This window comes from Macrobrachium rosenbergii, chromosome 18, assembly GCF_040412425.1.
Source record: "Macrobrachium rosenbergii isolate ZJJX-2024 chromosome 18, ASM4041242v1, whole genome shotgun sequence".
NCBI classification, from domain to species: domain Eukaryota; kingdom Metazoa; phylum Arthropoda; class Malacostraca; order Decapoda; family Palaemonidae; genus Macrobrachium; species Macrobrachium rosenbergii.
Window position 1 is genome coordinate 14,146,734 of NC_089758.1, and position 22,500 is coordinate 14,169,233.

General features: G+C 35.7%; 1 protein-coding gene across 1 annotated transcript in view; it reads right to left on the bottom strand.

Moving 5' to 3' along the window:
- The window catches only part of LOC136848140 (PDF receptor-like), a 428,361-nt gene that overhangs the window by 663 nt on the left and 405,198 nt on the right, over positions 1–22,500 (bottom strand). The window contains exons 11-12 of the mRNA XM_067120412.1: positions 15,951–16,134; positions 9,362–9,543 (exon numbers count right to left, since the gene is read on the bottom strand). Coding sequence (XP_066976513.1) covers positions 9,362–9,543; positions 15,951–16,134 — 366 coding nt within the window. The remainder of the gene's footprint in view (positions 1–9,361; positions 9,544–15,950; positions 16,135–22,500) is intronic.

Below are 22,500 nucleotides of genomic sequence, written 5' to 3' on the forward strand. Positions count from 1 at the left end.
CCTAAGCCGTATCAGATACAATTTAACTATGTGTATGAATACCGATTTTGTGTTTGCTTGCTCGCTTGTATACATATGCTAATGGGTTAGAAGAAACAGGCTGGTAGTGCTTTCCAATTGCTGCAGTTGTTTGCTTATATGAAGCAGCAACATTAGCTCTTTCTCTTGTGGGGAAACCCCTTTTCTATTTATACTCAGAACAAAACAAAAAATGCGCCGAGGTTTCTTCGGCGCAAACGAGTTTTCTGTACAGTGTATAATGCTGTATGAAACTCTCATCCACGGCCCATGAAACTTTCAGCCATATCCCGGTGGTGGCCTGTGCTGTTGGCACCTATAGCGGTGTCAAACGCACGATCATGGCTAACTTTAACCTTAAATAAAATAAAAACTACTGAGGCTAGAGGGTTGCAATTTGGTATGTTTGATGATTGGAGGGTGGATGATCAAAACACCAATTTGCAGCCCTCTAGCTTCAGCAGTTTTTAAGACTGAAGGCGGACGGACAGACAAAAAGCCATCTCAATAGTTTTCTTTTACAGAAAATGAAAAAACTAAGCATTCTGGAGCGCCTAATTGACGACAATCTATCTCTTATTATACCACCTGGTCGTTAAAAATGAGGTGTATAGGTTTAATTCAAATTAACCTCAAATTTTTAATAGCCATAGCATGTGAATGATGAATAAGAAAGAACTACAAGTCTGCAATAAAGTCTAACCTTGGGTATGGACCTTAGAATAGCACAAATTATTAGTAATAGAGTAATTCATGCTCTTTACGGCCATGATTGAATAGACATTATTAGATATCACTGTGTGGATTACTTGGAGCCACCATAATCTTTCAATGGTGTAATTAATATTCCCACAGAATTTTTAATTGAATATAAGAATGTTGAAGAAAGATCACAAAAAAAAGAGTTGAATAAAATCCTACTGGAATGTAAACAGAAAACAAACGACTCATGTCGTTGATAATAAAGAAGCAAAGTATTTCTCATAAACGCCCAATGTCAAAGATTACAACAGTACTTGAATCTGAAGCTATTTTCCACGATCATAACTTTAATTAAATGCATTCACATTTTCTTTGTACAAAATGCATTCACATTTTCTTTGTACACACATTTTCTTGGCGTGGTAGTGTCATACTCAAGGGATGATTCACTGGTGTAACATAATATTTAGAGACGATATCTACAAAAGTTTTTATTTACGAAAACAAAATCTCTTGAGGCGGTTTTTAGTTTTCTGTAAAAGGAAACTATTCTGCCGGCTTTGTCTGTCCGTCTGCACTTTATTCTGTCCGTACTTTTTTCTGTCCGCACTTTTTTCTGTCTGCACTTTTTTCTGTCCGCACTTTTTCTGTCCGCCCTCAGATCTTAAAAACTATTGAGGCTAGAGGGCTGCAAATTGACATGTTGATCATCCACTCTCCAATCATCAAACATACCAAATTGCAGCCCTCTAGCCTCAGTAGTTTTTATTTTATTTAAGGTTAAAGTTAGCCATAATCGTGCTTCTGGCAGTGATATATGATAGGTCACCACCAGGCCGTGGTTAAAGTTTCATGGGCCACGTCTCATGCAGCATTATAACGAGACCACCGAAAGATAGATCTGTTTTCGATGGCCTTGATTATATGATGTAGCGGCTGTACAGAAAACTCGATTGCGCCGAAGAAACTTCGGCGCATTTTTTACTTGTTATATGTTACGAACGTTTTTACCGAACATTCAAATGTGTACAGATAGGAGACTGACAAGAATATTTCAGACTGAAATGAGAATTTATTCCAAGGTGAATCTTCCTTAAATTCCTGAGGTGATTTTTCCAAACGTGAATTTGTCTTAAAGTAAATTATTTCCTCAGTAAAATTTGTCCAGACGTAAACATTCCCGAAGAGTTTTCCCTAATGCGATTTTTCCCGTGGTGATTTTTTTCAAATGTCAATTCTACCTACGGAAAGTTTTTCCGAGGGTGAATTTTTTCCCGAGCAGATCTCTCCCTGTCCTTGGGAATGGGGAATATCCCTCGGGTGTGTATGAGGAAGGTAAAGCTCCAGAAATATTCAGGATTAAAAAAAAAAAAAACAAGAAAAAATAAGAGAGGGCGCGAGAGAGGCCCAGAGGAGAAGGAGAGCGTGCCTTATCTTCTCTCTGCCATCTTTCCTATCCTCCTCCTCCTCACCCTCCTCCTCCTCCTCCTCCTCCTCCTCCTGTTCTACCCGAACATGATTCCCCAAAATAACCATCATCGTTTCTCGATGGCAAGAAAGAAGCTGGAATGCCCGGGCGAAATGCAAGTCGATTTCCTTGTCTCCGTTTTCAGATTTCACGATAACAGTTTTTTAACTAGGCACGAACACCCTTTGATAAATGCGTGTTTATTGTAAATGATATACTGATAAACACTTAAATTCATACATTCACAAAATTCGATATAAATATACGTAGAAAATGGAATATACATTAATACATACATGCATACATACAAATCTGGTTCCGAATTTGATATGATACTATATATGCATGGAATCACAGTGGGCAACTGCACCTACTGTATATCCATGTGTCTACCTCCTCCCTATCCTACATGCAGTATTTGGGGGAGGATAATTAAATATGTCCAGTCGCTGGTAGAGGGTGGGGGGAAAGAGACATCTGGGTACAGTAGACCCGCTAAGATCTGAAGTTTAAGCAGCAGTATACCTATTATTTTATGATTTCTGTAACTAAGGGAATAAGATGTTGCCCTGGTAGGTCACAGATCAGCTGTTCAAATTCCCAAAGAGGAAGTCTGCATTAGCATCACTACTCTTATTATTGGGGGCCAGGGTTGCGGGTGGGAGCATTGCTGAATTCTCATTGGCGTTAAGAGATTACTGTTTCCAGTCAAGCCTTCTCCCAGACACTAATGGTTGCCCGCTTCCCCCAGTGCAACCATTGGAGAATGGGGTGGGTGGATAGAGGACCCTGATTGGTTTCCTCGCCAGGGATGCTGACGGACCATGCCCTCCGTGTGGATGTCTGGAGCAAGAGTCTCCTTTGTGGTCTTTAGTTTGGACTTCTCTCTCCCAGTGTGTTGGGCTTCCAGGATGTGGAGGTGTCATTGGTTGGTTGTACGATCAGTTACTTCAGTATTAGGGATGAGGTTATATTATATTTATCCCGATGTTGGGAAAAGGCTATCTTACCCATTAACTCCTAGTAATGTCACCTAAAATACTTGGGGGCCTCCAAAATGGTGGAATACGTAATATGTGTTTATTTCGATTTCCTACACATTTGGAATGGAATACAGAATTTAGGCCATAGACCAAGCACTGGGACCTACGAGGTCATTCAGGGCTGAAAGAGAAATTGAGAGCTGAATAGCTTGAAAGGTGTAAAAGGAGGAAAACCTCGCAGTTGCACTAAGAAACAAGTGTTAGGAGAGGGTGGATAGTAAGATGGAAGAGAGAGAATATGAATGGAGGTATAATAAAAGGAATGAAAGAGGTTGCAGCTAGGGGCCGAAGGTACGCTGCAAAGAGTGTACTGACGGTCCTACCTCCCCCCCTCCCCCTACGGGAACCTACATATTTGGAGAAACGGTAAAAGTGGAAGCGACGCTACTGTTCGATTCATCGACTTCCCATCCCCTTTGCGGATCTAACTGAAGATTTCAACTGTATTTTTCGTTGTATTTAAGGCTAGTAAAAACGGTATAAATTATTATTATTATTATTATTATTCAGAAGACAAACGATGACTTGAGATTCAAGCTTCCAAATATGGTGTTCTTGAAAGAAGTTACAGAAGATAACAGGAAATGCAAAAAAGAAGAGATCAGTAGTTAGAAAAGAAAAAAAAAAGTAAAATAATACATCAATAAATGAATAGACATAAATAAAAAAAAAATTAGTAAAATAAAAGATGAACTGCATCTTCGCTTAAACATTTACAACATCCTCAACAAACCAGGAGAGTCTGACGTTTTCGACTGCCATTATGCCAAAAAAAGAAACACACAAACACACAGAGTCTACAGAGTCGACCCCGTCGGTTTATGGAAGCTGGGAGGACCCAGACTGATGACGTTTGCGTGTTCCGTAATGGTCCTTATCGCGGAATTAGCATAACTCCAGATAACTTAACCCTTTAAAGACAAACCATCACCCTGTCAGCTATAAGATAAAGGAGACCCAAGGAGATGCCTGCTATGGTCGACGTGAGAATTCTTGGATAGGTTTAATCCAAAGGTTATCGAGGAAAACTATTATTAAGTTATTATATCCTTTGCTGGCTTTGGCACTGGTGATAAATTTAGTGCATTAAAATACAGTGTAGGGGTAATGCTCTGTGCTATGTATTTGAATGAATTATCTTCATCATTAATAGTGGAATATTGCCGTCAAAAAATACGGTAATATGAGATGTGGTCCAAATGGCAAGTTCCGATTTAGGACGTTATGTACCGTCACTAACGGGGAGTACATTGCCTGTCAGTTATCGCAGTTATGAAAAATACTGTCATTAAAAAAACGAAAACTGAAAACCTGAGCAATTTTCCGTTCTAGGAGAATAAGCTGAGGAATTTTAATGGTGAAATCAGCGCTTATCATAAAAATGTAAATGAATGCAGGGGGCTAACCGGTGATAACCGGTCTACCGCTTAATTGAAGATAGTTTGGTAACTCGCGTGATTCCACGAATCTAGTTTTAATATTTTGACAAACAGTATGCATATGTATATATAAATATAATCATAAATATGTGTGTATATATATATATATATATATATATATATATATATATATATATATATATATATATATATGTGTGTGTGTGTGTGTACACTAGAATATTTAATAACTTTATGATCTCGTATCCCCGGATCCATAGACAATAAACGGATAAGCACACACACGCGCATGCGCACATGCACATAAACATTTAACATCCACAGCATCCAGCGTGGAACACACGCCAGATAAAAGTTTTTCCATGCCAAGGCATTGCAGATTTCATGGTTTTAGAACTTCCCTCGAAGTGTTGGTTTTTGATTTTGTTTGCTTTTGTTTTGTTTTGGCTGGGGGAAAAGCATAGTGCAAACGGACTGAAAACGGACAGGGACGGATATACCAAACGGACAATCTGTCACTCTTTACGCGAAGTGAATTAACTGCATGGGTGCGGGGAGTAAAAAGGAAAATAGGACACTGAGGCGGAAGAGTTCAATTTGGTTGTCTTTTACTGCGACAATTTCATTGTTTTACTGAACTGAATATACAATTTAGGCCAAAGGCCAGGCGCTGGGACCTATGAGGTCATTCAGCGCTGAAATGGAAACTGACAGTAAAAGGTTTGAAAGGTGCAACAGGAGGAAAACCTCGCAGTTACACTATGAATCAGTTGTTAGGAGAGGGTGGAAAGTACGATGGACAAGAGAATATGAACGGAGGCACAGCAAAGGAAACGAAAGGGGTTGCAGCTAGGGCCCGAAGACACGCTGCAAAGAACCTTCAGTAATGCCTACAGTGCACCGCACGAGGTGCACTGACAGCACTAACCCCCTACGGTGTTCATTGTTTTACTGTCTACTCCGTCTGAAATACCCGTTATTTTAAATTCATCCGATTTCTTTTCAAACTCCTTTCATTCATTGCTTCACTACGTGTCTGAGATTTTTTGAAAGAGGATATTTGCAAAATAAAATATAATTGAGTTTCTTTTCCTCCTCGCCTTTCAGTTCATCTGGAAACATGTTTCCTCTCTATCCTGTATGAGCACGGTATATAAATCTAATATTTTTATTTTTAATTATTCTTAATTCTTCCAAATCAATTTCAAATTTCTTTCTTTCGTTGCGTCACTATATGTTTGATATTTTTTTGAAAGAAGGCATTTGCTCAGTAAAGTATAATTGAGAAGAGTTTTTTTCCCTTTCTCGCCTTCCAGATCATCGAGAAACATTCTCCTTCTATCCTGTACGACCAAGGTATATAAATCTCAAATGCCAGGATGAACCATTCTGTATTTTGTCAAAACAAAAAACCTATGATGAACAAAAACTTAATCATGCCACTCTTCCGAAATCATTCTTGCATGACGTTTGAATTGCCATCGACTTAGGTATTCGTTCAGGGTACTAAATCATTAAGAAGGAATCGTCGTTTTCTTGCAAATTCTTTTTTTTTATGCCTTTAATTCATGAAATATTTAAGCACAAAAGGAAAAGGGTGCCGGTGCCTACAACACTATTTAAGTATCAGATTTTTGCGCAGCAAGAGTTTCATTTTTCTTTGGTCCATTTTTGAACCAGTGTAATTGTGCTAAGCTGCTTCTGGATTTTTTTTCGATTTTTTTTCATCAAAAATAAAGATCTAATGCAAACATTCATGGTTTTAGTCCAACAATTCACAGAATTTACGAACTCAGTGATAAGTGCAAATAGAAAATGATGAAACAACCGTGATATTAATGTTGCAATGACTGAATATAAAGCAAATTGATTCATACTTCCACTCAAAACAATTTTATACATCGCCTTCATCCAAAATAACGAACAGGCACAAATCAACCAGGTCAGCAAATGGATACTTCCGTCCATGGCCCCCTTCAAAAAAAAAAAAAAAAAAAAATGAAAAAGAACTAACACCCAAACGGAGAAATCCAGTCAGATTTGGATCAACGTGTTTTTCCCCAATTTGTCAAGGTAACAGGGTATAATTGCCTTTCGTTTCTTCTCAAAGCCGCATGCTTCTCTCTCTCTCTCTCTCTCTCTCTCTCTCTCTCTCTCTCTCTCTCTCTCTCTCTCTCTCTTTCTCTTAAAGCTGACCTTGTTGGCCAAAGCATAGCTCCAGTGCGGTTACTAGGTCTCTGAACAAGCTAAAAACAAAAATCCTTTCGCCCAAATGCATTCCCTAACTTGGTTTTTCTAACACCAACCACAGCGATGGGTATCGAGTGTTCCTGGATAATATTGTGCCGCATACAGCGTCCGTTTCATCAGCTTTTATATGCTCTAGAGTATTTATTTGCCAACTTTCACGGCAAAGATTCAGAAAAGTTAAGAGGAGGTTTATCTCATCCGTTTATTCATAATAATAATATTAATAATAATAATAATAATAATAATAATAATAATAATAATAATAATAAGAAGAAGAAGAAGAAGAAGAAGAAGAAGAAGAAGAAGAAGAAGAAAAAGATAGTTCTCTCTCTCTCTGGACGCAGCTAGCGTAAGAAGATTGTGTGGCATTAAATTCTTTCCGTTTCAGCAGTAAAGGAAAGTGTAAAACTCTCGAAATACAGCAAGGATTAAAACCAAATCATTTCAAGGTAATATAAGAAGGCTAACTAACTAGAATGACTGACCCTTGAGTTCTTAATCCCCAGGGGGTACCTATACTCTTGAGGCGTCTATTTTCGAGGAACAAAATTCCTGCTTCGCCAAGTGACGTTACAGTATAACTCATCAGGCCGGTCGCAACTTAGTTATGCGACTCATTAAGAATGATTAAAAATAATCCCAAAAAACATATTCCAATAGAACCTAAGTAACTGAAATATATATATATATATATATATATATATATATATATATATATATATATATATATATATATATATATATATATATATATATATATATATATATATATATATATATATATATATATATATATATATATATATATATATATATAGATATATATATAGATATATATATATATATATATATATATATATAACAGATATAGATATATATATATATATATATATATATATATATATATATATATATATATATATATATATATATATATATATATATATATATATATAATATATGTTTGCATACCATGGTATAACGACACACAAAGCCCCAATCATAATAGCATATAATAAAGGAATCGCAAGGCACAGCTTTGTTACAAAGGTAATTGGACTGCCTTCATAACCGCACGGGCATCAACGCCGATCAAACACATGTAATTCATGAAGAATTTCGTATAACAAACAAATAAATTGGCCATCTAAATGACACTAAATTTGCTGACGACCTGCGAGAACTCCCCGTTACTTGTGACATTGGGCTCTAAGTCTCAATCGACGGGTTTGCATTAGTAATGGAAGCCATAATCATATAGGGATGATTGATATGTCAGAAAGCAATTACCATTTGACAGGAAAATTATGTTTAATTGGTTCGGATAAGAGGAATCGTTCTTTGCCTCTCATTCGTTAGAGTGATGCGAAAGGATTAATAATTATTGTGCGCTTTTCATCACTGGCGCTGTCACCAGAAACCTACTGGCAAATTACCATTAACGAGAGAGGTCACGGTTTCTAAAATATTACTCAAAAGGCATGAGAGAGAGAGAGAGAGAGAGAGAGAGAGAGAGAGAGAGAGAGAGAGAGAGAGGGGGGAGGGGGAATTAAGATTAGGTTCACATTAACAATTTCAGTTATAAAAATTCAGAAATTAGCAAGGCTAATATCTAAACGATATTCTGGTAATTTCTTTTGAGGAACCGTAACTTCAGTTTTTATACCTTTGTGTCTGTAGTTTCTCCTATTTCTCAGCTCTGCAGTGAGAACACTACGCACCATATATATATATACATACACACACACACACACACACATATATATATATATATATATATATATATATATATATATATATATATATATATATATATATATATATATATATATATATATATAATATATATACCCCTGTACAGTGGATTCCTCTAGAGTTTGGCAAACTTGCAGTTCTTAGCAAAACATTTGGGAACGGGTTGCCAGCCCCGTGCCCTTTTCAACACGTCTGCCACCCACCACAATTAACTTACCATCAGTTATATAATTCAGTGTATGGTTCGACGAAGACCCAATAGATTTTTCAAGAAAGGAGCCCATTCGTTTCATATCTCTCTCTCTCTCTCTGAGATGTCACTCTGAGATGTCACAACCGCTGAGACTCGTGACGTGTCTCAATTCATAATTATTGTTTATATATATATATATATATATATATATATATATATATATATATATATATATATATATAGATAGATAGATAGATAATAGATAAATAGATAGACAGATAGATAGACAGTCACATCAAGTGTAATTCCTTTTGGGCAAAAGTGATTCCCAAAATAAAGTGAATCCGATTAATATGAGGCCACTGTGACTTGTTATTTGTGACTAAAATACATTGCACATCTGTGACAAAACTATATATATATATATATATATATATATATATATATATATATATATATATATATATATATATATATATAAATATATATACATACATACACATATGTATCACACATCTCTGTATAAATTACTAACCCATGAGTAGGACTCTGGTTCCCTCGAAGACAAGCACAGAGATTTCTCGACCTGGCGTGAGGGTCACGAGGGAGATCTGTGACCGTTGTCAAGAAGACGGAAGAGAGACCTGACCCTCGACGGACTCCGGCGGACCGATGCAGGAGGTAATTGTCGACGTACTTCCTCACCGCTGCCCGTACCTGGTGGGGGAAGGGGGTTACTTGTTAGGATTTTGCTAGTGAGGAATTTTGTGTAATTCTTCTTCTTATTTTTTTCATTTGAAGAAAGATTGTGTAGCAGCTTTTGTTATTATAACTACTACTGTCAAAGCTTGGAGTTCGTTTCTTTTTCTTATATAAGGAAGGACTATGTTGCTACTACTACTACTACTACTACTAGTACTACTACTACTACTAATACTGTAGTTTTGAGCAAGTTCTGCTTATTAAATGATAAACTATGACTACTGTAGTATTTTGCTCAAGATTTTGCTGTTTTACTTTCGCAAGGATGTTGGTAGTGAGTTGGTAACTACTACTACTACTACTACTACTACTACTACTACTACTACTACTGCTGCTGCTGCTTCTCCTGCTGCCTGTAATTTTAGCTTACACGTTATCATAATATCTTTTTTTATTTTCTCCATTTTTCCATCGTATATCAAAAAGAAAAAAATAATACTCCTATTACTGCCACTGCTACTACTCTTAATGATATTACTACTACTACTACTACTACTACTACTACTACTACTAATAATAATAATAATAATAATAATAATAATAATAATAATAATAATAATAATAATATCCTTTCTTCCAGAGTAATAATAACCATAATAATAATATCCTTTCTTTCAGAGGCTAATTGTACCTACACTCAAACCGCTTAAGGACCCTAAAATTTAATCTCCTCAGAAAAGATTTCTCCTCGGACTGCCGTTTCTCTAACACTATTGGTATGTTATCTCGTTATCCTTAAGTATACCACATACATACTGATCCCTTTAGTACTTGGATTTTTTTCTCTCCGAAATAATCAATTTTGTGTCTTACAGAAATGGTCTGAACTGTCTTCTTTCAAAAGTTGTCTGAAAGATCTTTGAGGATCCCAGCCTAATTCATTTAGGCGCAAAATTATAATCTTGTACTTTTAGTTTTCTGCAAAAAAAAAACTTTTGTGCTGGCTTCGGCTGTCCGTCCGCACTTTTTCTGTCCGTCCTCAGAGCTTAAGAACTACTGAGGCTAGAGGGCTGCAAATTGGTATGCTGATCATCCACTCCAGTCATCAAATATACCAAATTGCAGCCCTCTAGCATTAGTAGTTTTTTAATTTTATTTAAGGTTAAAGTTAGCCTTAAACGTGCATCTGGCAACGATATAGGCCAGGCCACCACCGGGCAGTGGTTAAAGTTTCATGGGCCGCGGATCATTATACCGAGACCACCGAAAGATAGATCTATTTTCGGTGGCCTTGTTTAGACGATGTACAGAAAAATCGATTGCGCCGAAGACACTTCGGCGCATTTTTTACTTCTTGTGAATTTTCAAGATATTTCGGTTCGTAGTTACAGTCGCTTTTTCTTTATCACATTGTGCATTTACTTGCTGCCTTTATTTTTTGTGTAAAACTATAGTCAAGCATTTTCTTTGCGTATTTAGTGCAAAATTATATAAAGTCATCTGCCGTAAATCTTTATTCTAATATCAATCAGTTCCTCGTTGGACGAGTCGGTAGAGTGCTCGGTAGCACTCTGCTGGGCCCGAGTTCGAGTCTCCGGCCGGCCAATGAAGAATTAGAGGAATTTATTTCTGGTGATAGAAACTCGTTTCTCGCTATAATGTGGTTCGGATTCCACAATAAGCTGTAGGTCCCGTTGCTAGGTAACCAATTGGTTCTTAGCCACGTAAAATAAGTCTAATCCTTCGGGCCAGCCCTAGGAGAGCTGTTAATCAGCTCAGTGGTCTGGTTAAACTAAGGTATACTTAACTTTTAACTTTCAAAAACGAACGCCTCTCACTTTGGCCAAGGTCTAGAGAATACAAGGTCTTCTCACGCGCAGGATTAACGCGGGTAAGGAGATGGGAGTTAAGAAACGTGACGTCACGCGGTCTACTTGCTTTCTCCTCTGCCCAAGGTCTGTACAAATGGGAAAACTTTTCTCCTGTTTCCTCGTTGACTCTTTTTAATATTAAAAATTATGACTCATTCTTTTAGGGAAACAAAGCACATGTTGACCATATTCATTTCTATACGTGTATTCATGCAAATAATTACAACTGGAACTTAAAAACAAAAAAACATTTTTCACTCTAATATACAACTTCAAATACACATATACGAGTACATGTATACATAAGGTTAACAATTATCCAATTATGTGACCAACTTTTTTTTTGTTATGTTTACAATGATAACAAATAAATACCTTTTCCATCGATTTTAAATGCTCCAAAAATTCGGGTCGAGGTTTCATTAGCTTCTCATTTGTTCTACTTATAGTGCCGATCCTTGTGCCATCTCCTTCGGTTCTTTAGTTCCTAGAAAGTCCTATTCGGGGAAACTTACGGGCTACAAAACCACCCACATATTGCATTCCTTCTTCAGTTTTGTCTTCATTGTCATCCTGCAATTCCTCCATTGGCAAACGAAACAATATTGCCGATAAACAACGCTTTCTGAAGAGATGTTTCTTCAGCCTCGTAAGAAGTGCTTTCTTTAGCTATCAAGTTAGAAAATGAGACCTCAGTCATATTATCGCTAATACAATTTTCAACATTGTATTTTGCGCCTCATAGAGTTCTCTCTTTTCCCAGGAGATGGGCTCAAACTCGGTGCTTAAATTCAACAGGTGATGGGTGCTGATGACATGCACCCATTTACCGTATACAGCCAAAAAAGTGTTCCAGTCCATCTCGATTCAACCTATGAGTCAAGATGTATGATATTGCAAAATTTCACCTAACATCCCTGGCAAGTTCGTTAGAGATTTGCAAGATATCACAAGGCCTTTTTGGAAAGGGTAAAGTCCTTTTCCTCCCAGACTTTTCATTGTTCTGGATAGGTGTATCATCTATTTCTAAGATTAGCCCGTAAGCATTTTGTGTTGTTTTGGTTTCTAAGATTTAGCCCGTAAGCATTCCGTGAAGACTTTCTATCGAAAGGCACTCCAGAACTGAATAAATCAAACCACTTATCAACAAGGCAAATGAACTGGATTGCACTCTCCCAGTGCCTATCCACAATCAGACCTTTTTCTCAGAAGTGTTTGAGATTTTTGTGAGTGGCAGAGTAACTGTAACGCTAATTTCACTGTCGTACCCTCCATACTCGTAACACTTGAATGCTTTTCAAATAGTTTTCGAGTTGTCATTAGATCACCTTTACTTTTCTTAATTAGTTACCTGACTCAATGTAAGCAGTCCTACAGTCCGATAACCTAGATCCATGGTCTGAGAAAGTGAAGTGTTTCTGATGAGTTTTATCAAGTGACGAGCATCGGCAAATACATGTATTTCCCTGCAATAATCCGCAGGATTAACAATGTTGGATTAGCCTAGTTACGCCATTGCCTACTGAATTCCATAACCTTATATTTGTTGCCCCAAGTCATGAACCATACCAACTATAGGAAATCCAGCTCTCGCTATCTTAATGGTGAATTCAAATAGGAGAATTTTAGTTATATCGGTGTCGAAATTACAATGAGTAAGCGGTTTCCAAGGTCTGACCTTTACACATTGCACTTTTGAGCTAGGTTCATATAAAGCGTCTGTGCCTTTATCATAACTCCATCTTTTTGCGACACTACACTTTTCGTCCATAGGGAATCTATGAAGAATTAGATCCCTATTTTTTTCCTATTTTCAATGTACCCGTTTACTGCACAAGATTTGGCTCATATCACTTAAACTGTCTAAATTGCAGCAAGAAAGAAAAAAATATAAGGCCGCTATTACGGACAATATCAATACCAAATACGTGGAAGCAAGGCCTAAAGTGTTTGTTTGTAAACGAACTGATCAGTCAGAGATCACTAAGGACCGTGAGTAGACCGTTTGACGTCACAACCTCTACCTGCGCATTAGATCCCAATTTTGGGTCAGCCGTGAGAAGACCTTGTATTCTCTAGACCTTGACTTTGGCTACATGGTCAATACTTAGTGGCAAAATGCTACAAAATACCAGTTCTTGTGGCATTACCTAGAGTATGGCTAATGTTTATGCCAACTTAGCAAACGGACATTTTTTTATTTTGTTTGAATAATTTCTATTTTACAAGTCACTAGCCGCAAATCCTGTTTATGCTCCGAAAACCGTTCTCTCTCTCTCTCTCTCTCTCTCTCTCTCTCTCTCTCTCTCTCTCTCTCTCTCTCGTTCTTCATCAGAAAATCCTTTGTAATCTCTGCTTAATTCACTATGTAGGCAATTTACCAAAGTGCTCTGACAATGCATGGCGTTGTTTTTCAATTAATTTTAAACGAGGTCGTTTTTCTCGTGTGATTCATGAACCGTGTTTCGTTACCGCTTTACTAAACACAGCACTTCAGCTGAAACAACAGTAGCAATTATTTTCATGTCAACAAAACCATTCTTAATTCAACAACTACTCTTACCAATAATAACAGTAACACAATCCTATTAAAAACATCATTTGGCTCTTCCATACACAAACCACGCACCAAAGGCTTCAAACAGTTACGAGAAGTTTCCAGAGAAAAGTTGCAAAATTCTACAGTCTCTATGAGACAACATCACGGTGTCGACCAAAAGGACTGTTTACACCAGCTGAAATGAATGAACGTGACTTGTGTCGCAGATTAACATGGAATGGCTGTCAAATGTCATAGAAATCACTTTCAATAAGTTGGAATTGTTTCTGCTATACCCGAGTAGAGAGAGAAACTGTGGTGGAGGGGGGAGGAGGTATTTAATTTCCAGGGAACGCGAGGAATACAGTTGAAAGAGGGGGGTGGGGGGAAGGACCATTCAAATATGATGGAACAAGGCGTTTAGCTTTTCTTATCAAAGCTAACCTTACATAGGATACCAAAACCTAACAGAAATATACCTAACTTTTCCTACTGAAGCTAACCTTACCTAGGCTAGTGTAACCTAACAGAAATTTACCTTGATTTTCCTACTAAAGCTAACCTTACCTAGGTTTCCTGCTAAAGCGAACCTTACCTAGGCTTCAGTAACTTTACAGAAATTTACCTAGCTTTCCCTACTAAAGCTAATTTTACCTAGGATACCAAAACCTAACAGAAATATACCTAGCTTTTCCTACCAAAGCTAACCTTACCTACACTAGCGTAACCTACAGAAATTCACCCAGCTTGCCCTACTAAAGCAAACCTTCCCTAGGGTACTGTAACCTTACAGAAATTTAACTAGATTTCCCTATTAAAACTAACCTTACCTAGGGTACCGTAACCTACAGAAATTTACCTAGCTTTCCTTACGAAAGCTAACCTTACCTAGGCTTCAGTAACCTTAGAGAAATTTACTTAGCTTTCCCTACTAAAGCTAACCTTACCTAGGATACCAAAACCTAACAGAAATATACCTAGCTTTCCCTACTAAAGGCAACCTTACCTAGGCTTCCGTAACCTCACAGAAATTTACCTAGCTTTCCCTACTAAAGCTAACCTTACCTGGGATACCAAAACCTAACAGAAATATACCTAGCTTTCCCTACCAAAACTAACCTTACCGAGGCTATCGTAACCTTACAGAAATTTAACTAGATTTCCCTACTAAAGCTACCTTACCTAGAATTCCGTAACCTTACAGAAATTTACCTAGCTTGCCCTTCTAAACATTTGATCCCCAAGGGGATAATACTAAACACGGCGAAACAGCGTAGATGAATTACTGTTTCCTGTGTTTAGTACTAGCCCCTTGGGGAGCAAATGTTAATAAGTGAATTGGTGGTCTCACAAATTCCTGAAAATTTAAGGAATTTCAGGGAAATTCCTGGTTTCACAATCTTACTATAACACGCACACATATCTATATCTATATATATAAATATAAATATATATATATATATATATATATATATATATATATATATATATATATATATATATATATATATATATAATATATATATATATATATATATATATATATATATATATATATATATATATATATATATATATATGTATATAATATATATATATATATATATATATATATATATATATATATATATATATATATATATATATATATATATATATATATATATATATATGTATATATATATATGTATATATAATATATATATATATATATATATATATATATATATATATATATATAATATATATATATATATATATATATATATATATATATATATATATATATATATATATATATATATATATATATATATATATATATATACATGCTTCACACTAAAATGCATTCAACCAAGAAAGACTAAAATCATTCAAAGTTCTGAATGTTGCAATGAAGCCACAAAAACGATGGGGGTTGGGTTGAGTTGGTTGGTAGCCTCCAGTGCACTAAAAAAAAAAAAAAAAAAAAAAATAAACAACAGTGGTTCCTTTCGCCAGAAACGACCTACCTCTCCGTTTAGGAAGCAATAGAGTAAGGCGATGAAGAAACCCTGAAAGGAAGTTAGGAAGTGGGTTGCGTAGGACCACAGCCCGAATTCGACCGCCGAGCGACCCAGGGGACCCGGGATCATGTTCAGGACGTTCGTGATGCCCAGGAGAGGGAGCAAGACGATCGCTGCTTTCACTGCTTTCCTGTTGGTGGAGAAAATCTGTTTTAGAAGATGCTTGCACTGATGCACTGAGTAAATACATTCACTGATCACAGTATACGCATTTTTAGTACAAGATGAAATTTGACATTTAAGTTTAGGGAAGGACTGATTTAGAGAAAAAATATACCTTAAGAGATAAATGCATTTTTATGTCATTAACAAATAAGTCACGCATTAAAACATGTATTTTACGTGTGTGACTGTGCATATAATTTTAATTAATAAAGATTTCCTGTACGAATAATTAAATTCCAGAGTTACAAACCCTCATGCATATATATATATATATATATATATATATATATATATATATATATATATATATATATATATATATATATATAATACACATACACACACACTAGCTGACCAACCCGGCGCTCCCCGGGAAAACTCTGACGGTCTCGGAGAAATTTTCCTGCATCTCCTTTGAACTGTTTTGTCTAGAAAAGTATGTATACTGTCCTTGATAATTCCTTTCTTTCCTGTGATTGATAATTCAGTATGACTTGGTGTTTAACCCCATTCATAAAGGGATTTATAAGTGAAAGAGAGAGAGAGAGAGAGAGAGAGAGAGAGAGAGAGAGAGAGAGAGAGAGAGAGAGAGAGAGAGAGAGAGAGATGGCAAGTATGAATTTGCTTGCAATAGTTAAAGCCTCATAGATAGATTTCGCTCCAAATTGTTTGAGTTATGCCGCGAGAGAGAGAGAGAGAGAGAGAGAGAGAGAGAGAGAGAGAGAGAGAGAGAGAGAGAGAGAGAGAGAGAGAGAGTTTGGTGGAGGTGGTTGCGCGAGGCTGAAAGTGTTGGTGTGCGTGGTGGTTGTGTTGAAGTTGATGCCGGTGGATAATTAATTCCAAACCTCATACAAACCGACTTTATAGTGACACATGTCACTGTAACGTCACGAGGCAGTCGCTAAAGCGAACAGGTAAAAACAAAATTTTAATTCAATTGGTCTGCGTTTGATGTCTGTCACGGGGGTGGAGGTTTGATTTTGAGTTATAAACTTCCTGGGGTCACATGGGACCGCATGCCAAATTTTGTCTGGGTATGTCAAGCAGTTCAAATGTCTGTAGAGCGCAACCATACAAACATTCACTTACACACACATGCACACACACACACACACATATATATATATGTATGTATGTATGTATGTATAAAACCAAACGTTTGTTACAATAAATGTTTCACAAATAAATAAAACTTCGCAGGTTAATTAACATGCGGCTTTGATGTTTGGTAAAAAAAAAAAAACAACTACAATACTCATGTACATTCCTGCATTTAAATTTGCATATATTACAGAATGTTTTAGTATTAATACATGTACACGATTGTGTATAATACACAGAACAAAAGAATTTTTACTATCTAATGAACATACTGATGTACATTTTTACCCGATAACCCGATTTGGGTCCCCTTTGTTGCCCAGGCCCAAAATGACATTCTATTTTCTTTTTTAATCTTTCCTTCCACATTCACAGGTGCTTCCAGACTTCATCTAAGAAAAAAGTGAATTCGTTTACACCAACCTGAATCTTCATTATTTTGATTAAAATCATAACAACAATAGTGTAATCCATACTATATATTAAGAAAACATCTGTATATCTCTATGTGGCTATGTCTGTACACCCCTGTTAAAGTTTAGGGGCAAAATGTAAACATGAATAATCATTGGAATCCTCACGAAATTTGGATCATAATATTATCGGTTCGAACTGATTTAGGCTCTCTCCGTTGTCCTGGGGGCCAAAATGTAAGTAAGTACATACATACATGCATGAATATATATATATATATATATATATATATATATATATATATATATATATATATATATATATATATATATATATGTATATATATATATAATGATAAAATTTGCATTCCTCTCTAACTGTTTGCATTTTATTCCTAAATCATCAGCCTGTTGGAATCATACGTACAGTTACAGTGGATGAGAGAGAGAGAGAGAGAGAGAGAGAGAGAGAGAGAGAGAGAGAGAGAGAGAGAGAGAGAGCCTTCCTTCCTCCGGAGAGGAAGAGAATAGAGACGTGAGAGTAGGATCACCGATCTAACATAATACCTTGGAATCACCTCGAAGCGACTATCATAATTTTATAATTTTCAGCCAATTTGGGCTAAGTGCGGTTTCTTAGGCCTATATAATAATAATAATAATAATAATAATAATAATAATAATAATAATAATAATAATAGAAGGTGAAAAGTGTAACGTGGTTTCCGTAGATTTACTTTAAAGTCTTTTAAAAAAATATCAAGAAAATAAAAGCATATCTGCTGATTTTCTTTTTCCTGTAGAACATGACGAGTTTAATCTTCTTCTCGGGATCGGGTGGGCTGATGTTGCCTTCAGTGATAGCCTTGAGGGCGCGTTCGTCTTCTTTACATCTTTATACATTATTATCATCGAGACTGAGAAGGAGAACCGGGCAGGTTCTCGAAAGTCCTCGTGTTGTGTATGTTTTGAATATATATTTACACTATGCCAATGTGGATTTGTCCACCAATAATAATAATAATAATAATAATAATAATAATAATAATAATAATAATAATAATAATAATAATAATAATAATACGATTGCTGTTTCAACAGCGCTTAGCTTGTAGAGGATAATCTTTATTCGTCTTATATTCTCGTCTGCAGGTAGGTGGTGTAATACATTTCCAAAGGAAATGGAAAGACGAGAAGAATATAAAAAGAAGAATAGAGCAGACTCTCTATAAGCTAAATGCCACTGGAACAGCAATTAATTTTAATAACATTGACCTAAAAGAGGGACTCCTTCCAAATAATAATAATAATAATAATAATAATAATAATAATAATAATAATAATAATAATAATAATATAGGAAGGAAGAAGACCCTCTTTCAAGCATGTTCTGTTGAAAAGGATGGCTGCGTTGTACGAACTGATTTTATATTGAGTGTTTTTCCCCATTTTTCATATAATTCTCCTCTCTTGCACGTAAATATTGGTCAATAATTGGCCAACGTTCGTATTTCGGTGAATTTAAACAGCGTTTTTACAGCAGAATTTTATTCTTAAAAAGACCAGGTTACTGTAACCTGCTCTTTTCAATAATAAAATTGTGCTGTAAATACGCTGTTTAAATCCACCGAAATATGAACATTGGCCAATCCTTTTCAACATAATAATAATAATAATAATAATAATAATAATAATAATAATACTAATAATAATACTAATAATAATAATAATAATAATAATAATAATAATAATAATAAGAAGAAGAAGAAGAAGAAGAAGAAGAAGAAGAAGAAGACGAAGAAATGTGGAAAATTTAATGAGACTTCCGCTGATTGTTGTCAAATCTTCAAAAAGTATCAACGGAGACCCAACACGACATCGTTGGATTTGGGATTCCAGCGTCGCCTCGGAGCCGAAAGTGAATCCTTTGAACCTCTGCTCTTGCACGTTTATTAAGGGCATCGCCTGATATTACTTTGGAAGTTGGAGAAAATACATTGAAAACAATGCAACCCTTATTAAATTTTCTGTTTTATTTTTTCGTTTTCCTCCCTCATTCATTCTTATCATTCATTTTTAGTTTTCTGTAAAAGAAGACTATTGTGCCGGCTTTGTCTGTCCGTCCTCACTTTTTTGTCCGCATTTTTTCTACCCCCCCACCTCAGATCTTAAAAACTACTGAGGCTAGAGGTCAGCAAACTGGTATATTGACCATCCACCCTCCACTCATCAAACACCAAATTGCAGCCCTCTAGCCTCAGTAGTTTTTATTTTATTTAAGGTTAAAGTTAGCAATGATCGTGCTTCTGGCAACGATTTGGGATAGGCCACCACCTGACCGTGGTTAAAGTTTCACGGGCCGCTGCTCATACGGCATTATACCGAGACCACCGAAAGATAGGTCTGTTTTCGGTGGCTTTGATTATACGCTGTAGTGGCTGTACAGAAAACTCGATTGCGCCGAAGAAACTTCGGCGCATCTTTTACTTTTTTTCACGTTTTCGTTAGAGAGTTATAAAGGAGAGAGATAAAGGTGGTTATACATACTGATTTTTTTCAAATTTTTCGAATATCCTTATTTTTCAACAGTTTTCCTGATATCAGATGAATCTACTTTCCCAAAATTTTTATATCCTTTACCACATCAATCATTTATCACATTACTTCACACACACACACACACACACACACATATATATATATACAGTATATATATATATATATATATACATATATATATATATATATATATATATATATATATATATATATATATATATATATATATATATATATATATATATATATATGTGTGTGTGTATATATATATATATATATATATATATATATATATATATATATATATATATATATATATATATATATATATATATATATGTGTGTGTGTGTGTGTGTGTGTATATATATATATGTATATATATATATATATATATATATATATATATATATATATATATATATATATATATATATATATACTGTATATATATACTCAAACATTCAAAGAGATGGTCTCTACATATTTGTCCATATGTCTGTTATAGGACACGGTTTCATGACATATGCTGAATCAAGTTGGCTTTTAATGAATACATTAAACCAACGTGTCGATGTTTTGCTGAACCATCTAGTGTGTTATATTTGAGCAAAATTTACCATATGTGAACATTGCACATTGCTAACTAGAAATCATCCCTGATAATCGAAAAACCCGATGATGTGAGGATTTCTGCCCCAGCAGCTGTTGGTTCCTCCAGGGTAATAAGCATCTATATATATATATATATATATATATATATATATATATATATATATATATATATATATATATATATATATATATATATATATATATATATATATATATATATATATATATATATATATATATGTATGTGTGTGTGTGTATGTATGTATGTATGTATGTATAACCACGTTGAGATGAAATCACTGCAAAGACGGATTTTAGCCAGAACTGATGCGACACTTCGTATACTAATCAGACTGATCTGCAAAATTTGAAATGGGGAAACAAAGCCTGATGACTGGGAGTTGGCATTCATAACTAAGGTACCAAGCAGAGGCGACCAGACTGAATGTAGCAACTATAGTGATACTGCACTTCCGTCAGTCTTAAAGAAAATATTCAGCATGTTCATATCCAATAAACCGGAGAAAGCCACAGATAGAAAGCTCTGAGACGAACAAGTTGGTTTTAGGAATGACTGGAGTTGCACAGATCAAATGTTTTCGTTAAGACTTATTATGCAGCATTGCATGGAAGTTAAAAGTCTCCTTATGGCTCTGGTTGATTAGGAGAAGGTATCTGACAGCCTCTACAAACCAGTATTATGTAAGGCAATGTGTCGACTAGGTCCTGTCAAGAGGTGACGATATTCATTGGCATTATAATTCCTATTCTCAAATTCGTTACACTTTATAATTCCTGTTCTCAAATTCGTTACATTAACTTACATTTGGTAAGGTGGAAATATAGTAGAGCCTGACATCATAAAGTTTACATAGATTATAGCTGATTCAGAAACGCTGGGAATTATTATCTATACACTTTCTCAGCATAAGTTTGTAATCACTGGCCTCCATGTAAAGTAACTAATTTTGTTATTTACAAATCTTCAGCTTGCATTTATAAGCGTACACAATTAAAAACAAGTAAATTAATGCGCCGAAGCGTTTTCGGCGCAATCGAGTTTTCTGTACAGCCGCTACAGCGTATAATCAGGGCCACCGAAAACAGATCTATCTTTCGGTGGTCTCGGTATAATGCTGTATGTGCTGCGGCCCATGAAAATTTAACCACCACCCGGTGGTGGCCTAGCCTATATCGTTGCCAGAAGCACGATCATGGCTAATTCTAACCTTAAATAAAACAAAAACTACTGGGGATAGAGGGATGCAATTTGGTATGTTTGATGATTGAAGGGTGGATGGTCAACATACCAATTTGCAGCCCTCTAGCCCCTGTAATTTTTAAGATCTGAGGGCAGACAGAAAAAAGTACGGACGGACAGACAGAGCCGGCACAGTTCTCTTTTACCGAAAACTGGAAATCTCGTCTGAATGAAATATGTTGGTCCTAAGCCTGAAATGCACTGTTTAGTTGCCAGAACTTGTTAAAATATATAGTACTTCCTCGGCACTTTCCTTCACTTTCCACAGTTTCGAAAACTATTTAATAATAAAGTGGAGGTAAGCTGAACGATATTGACTTTACACAAACAACATTATATTCTCAACTTAAAACCCCTCTATTCCTCTCATCGAACAATGAGAGG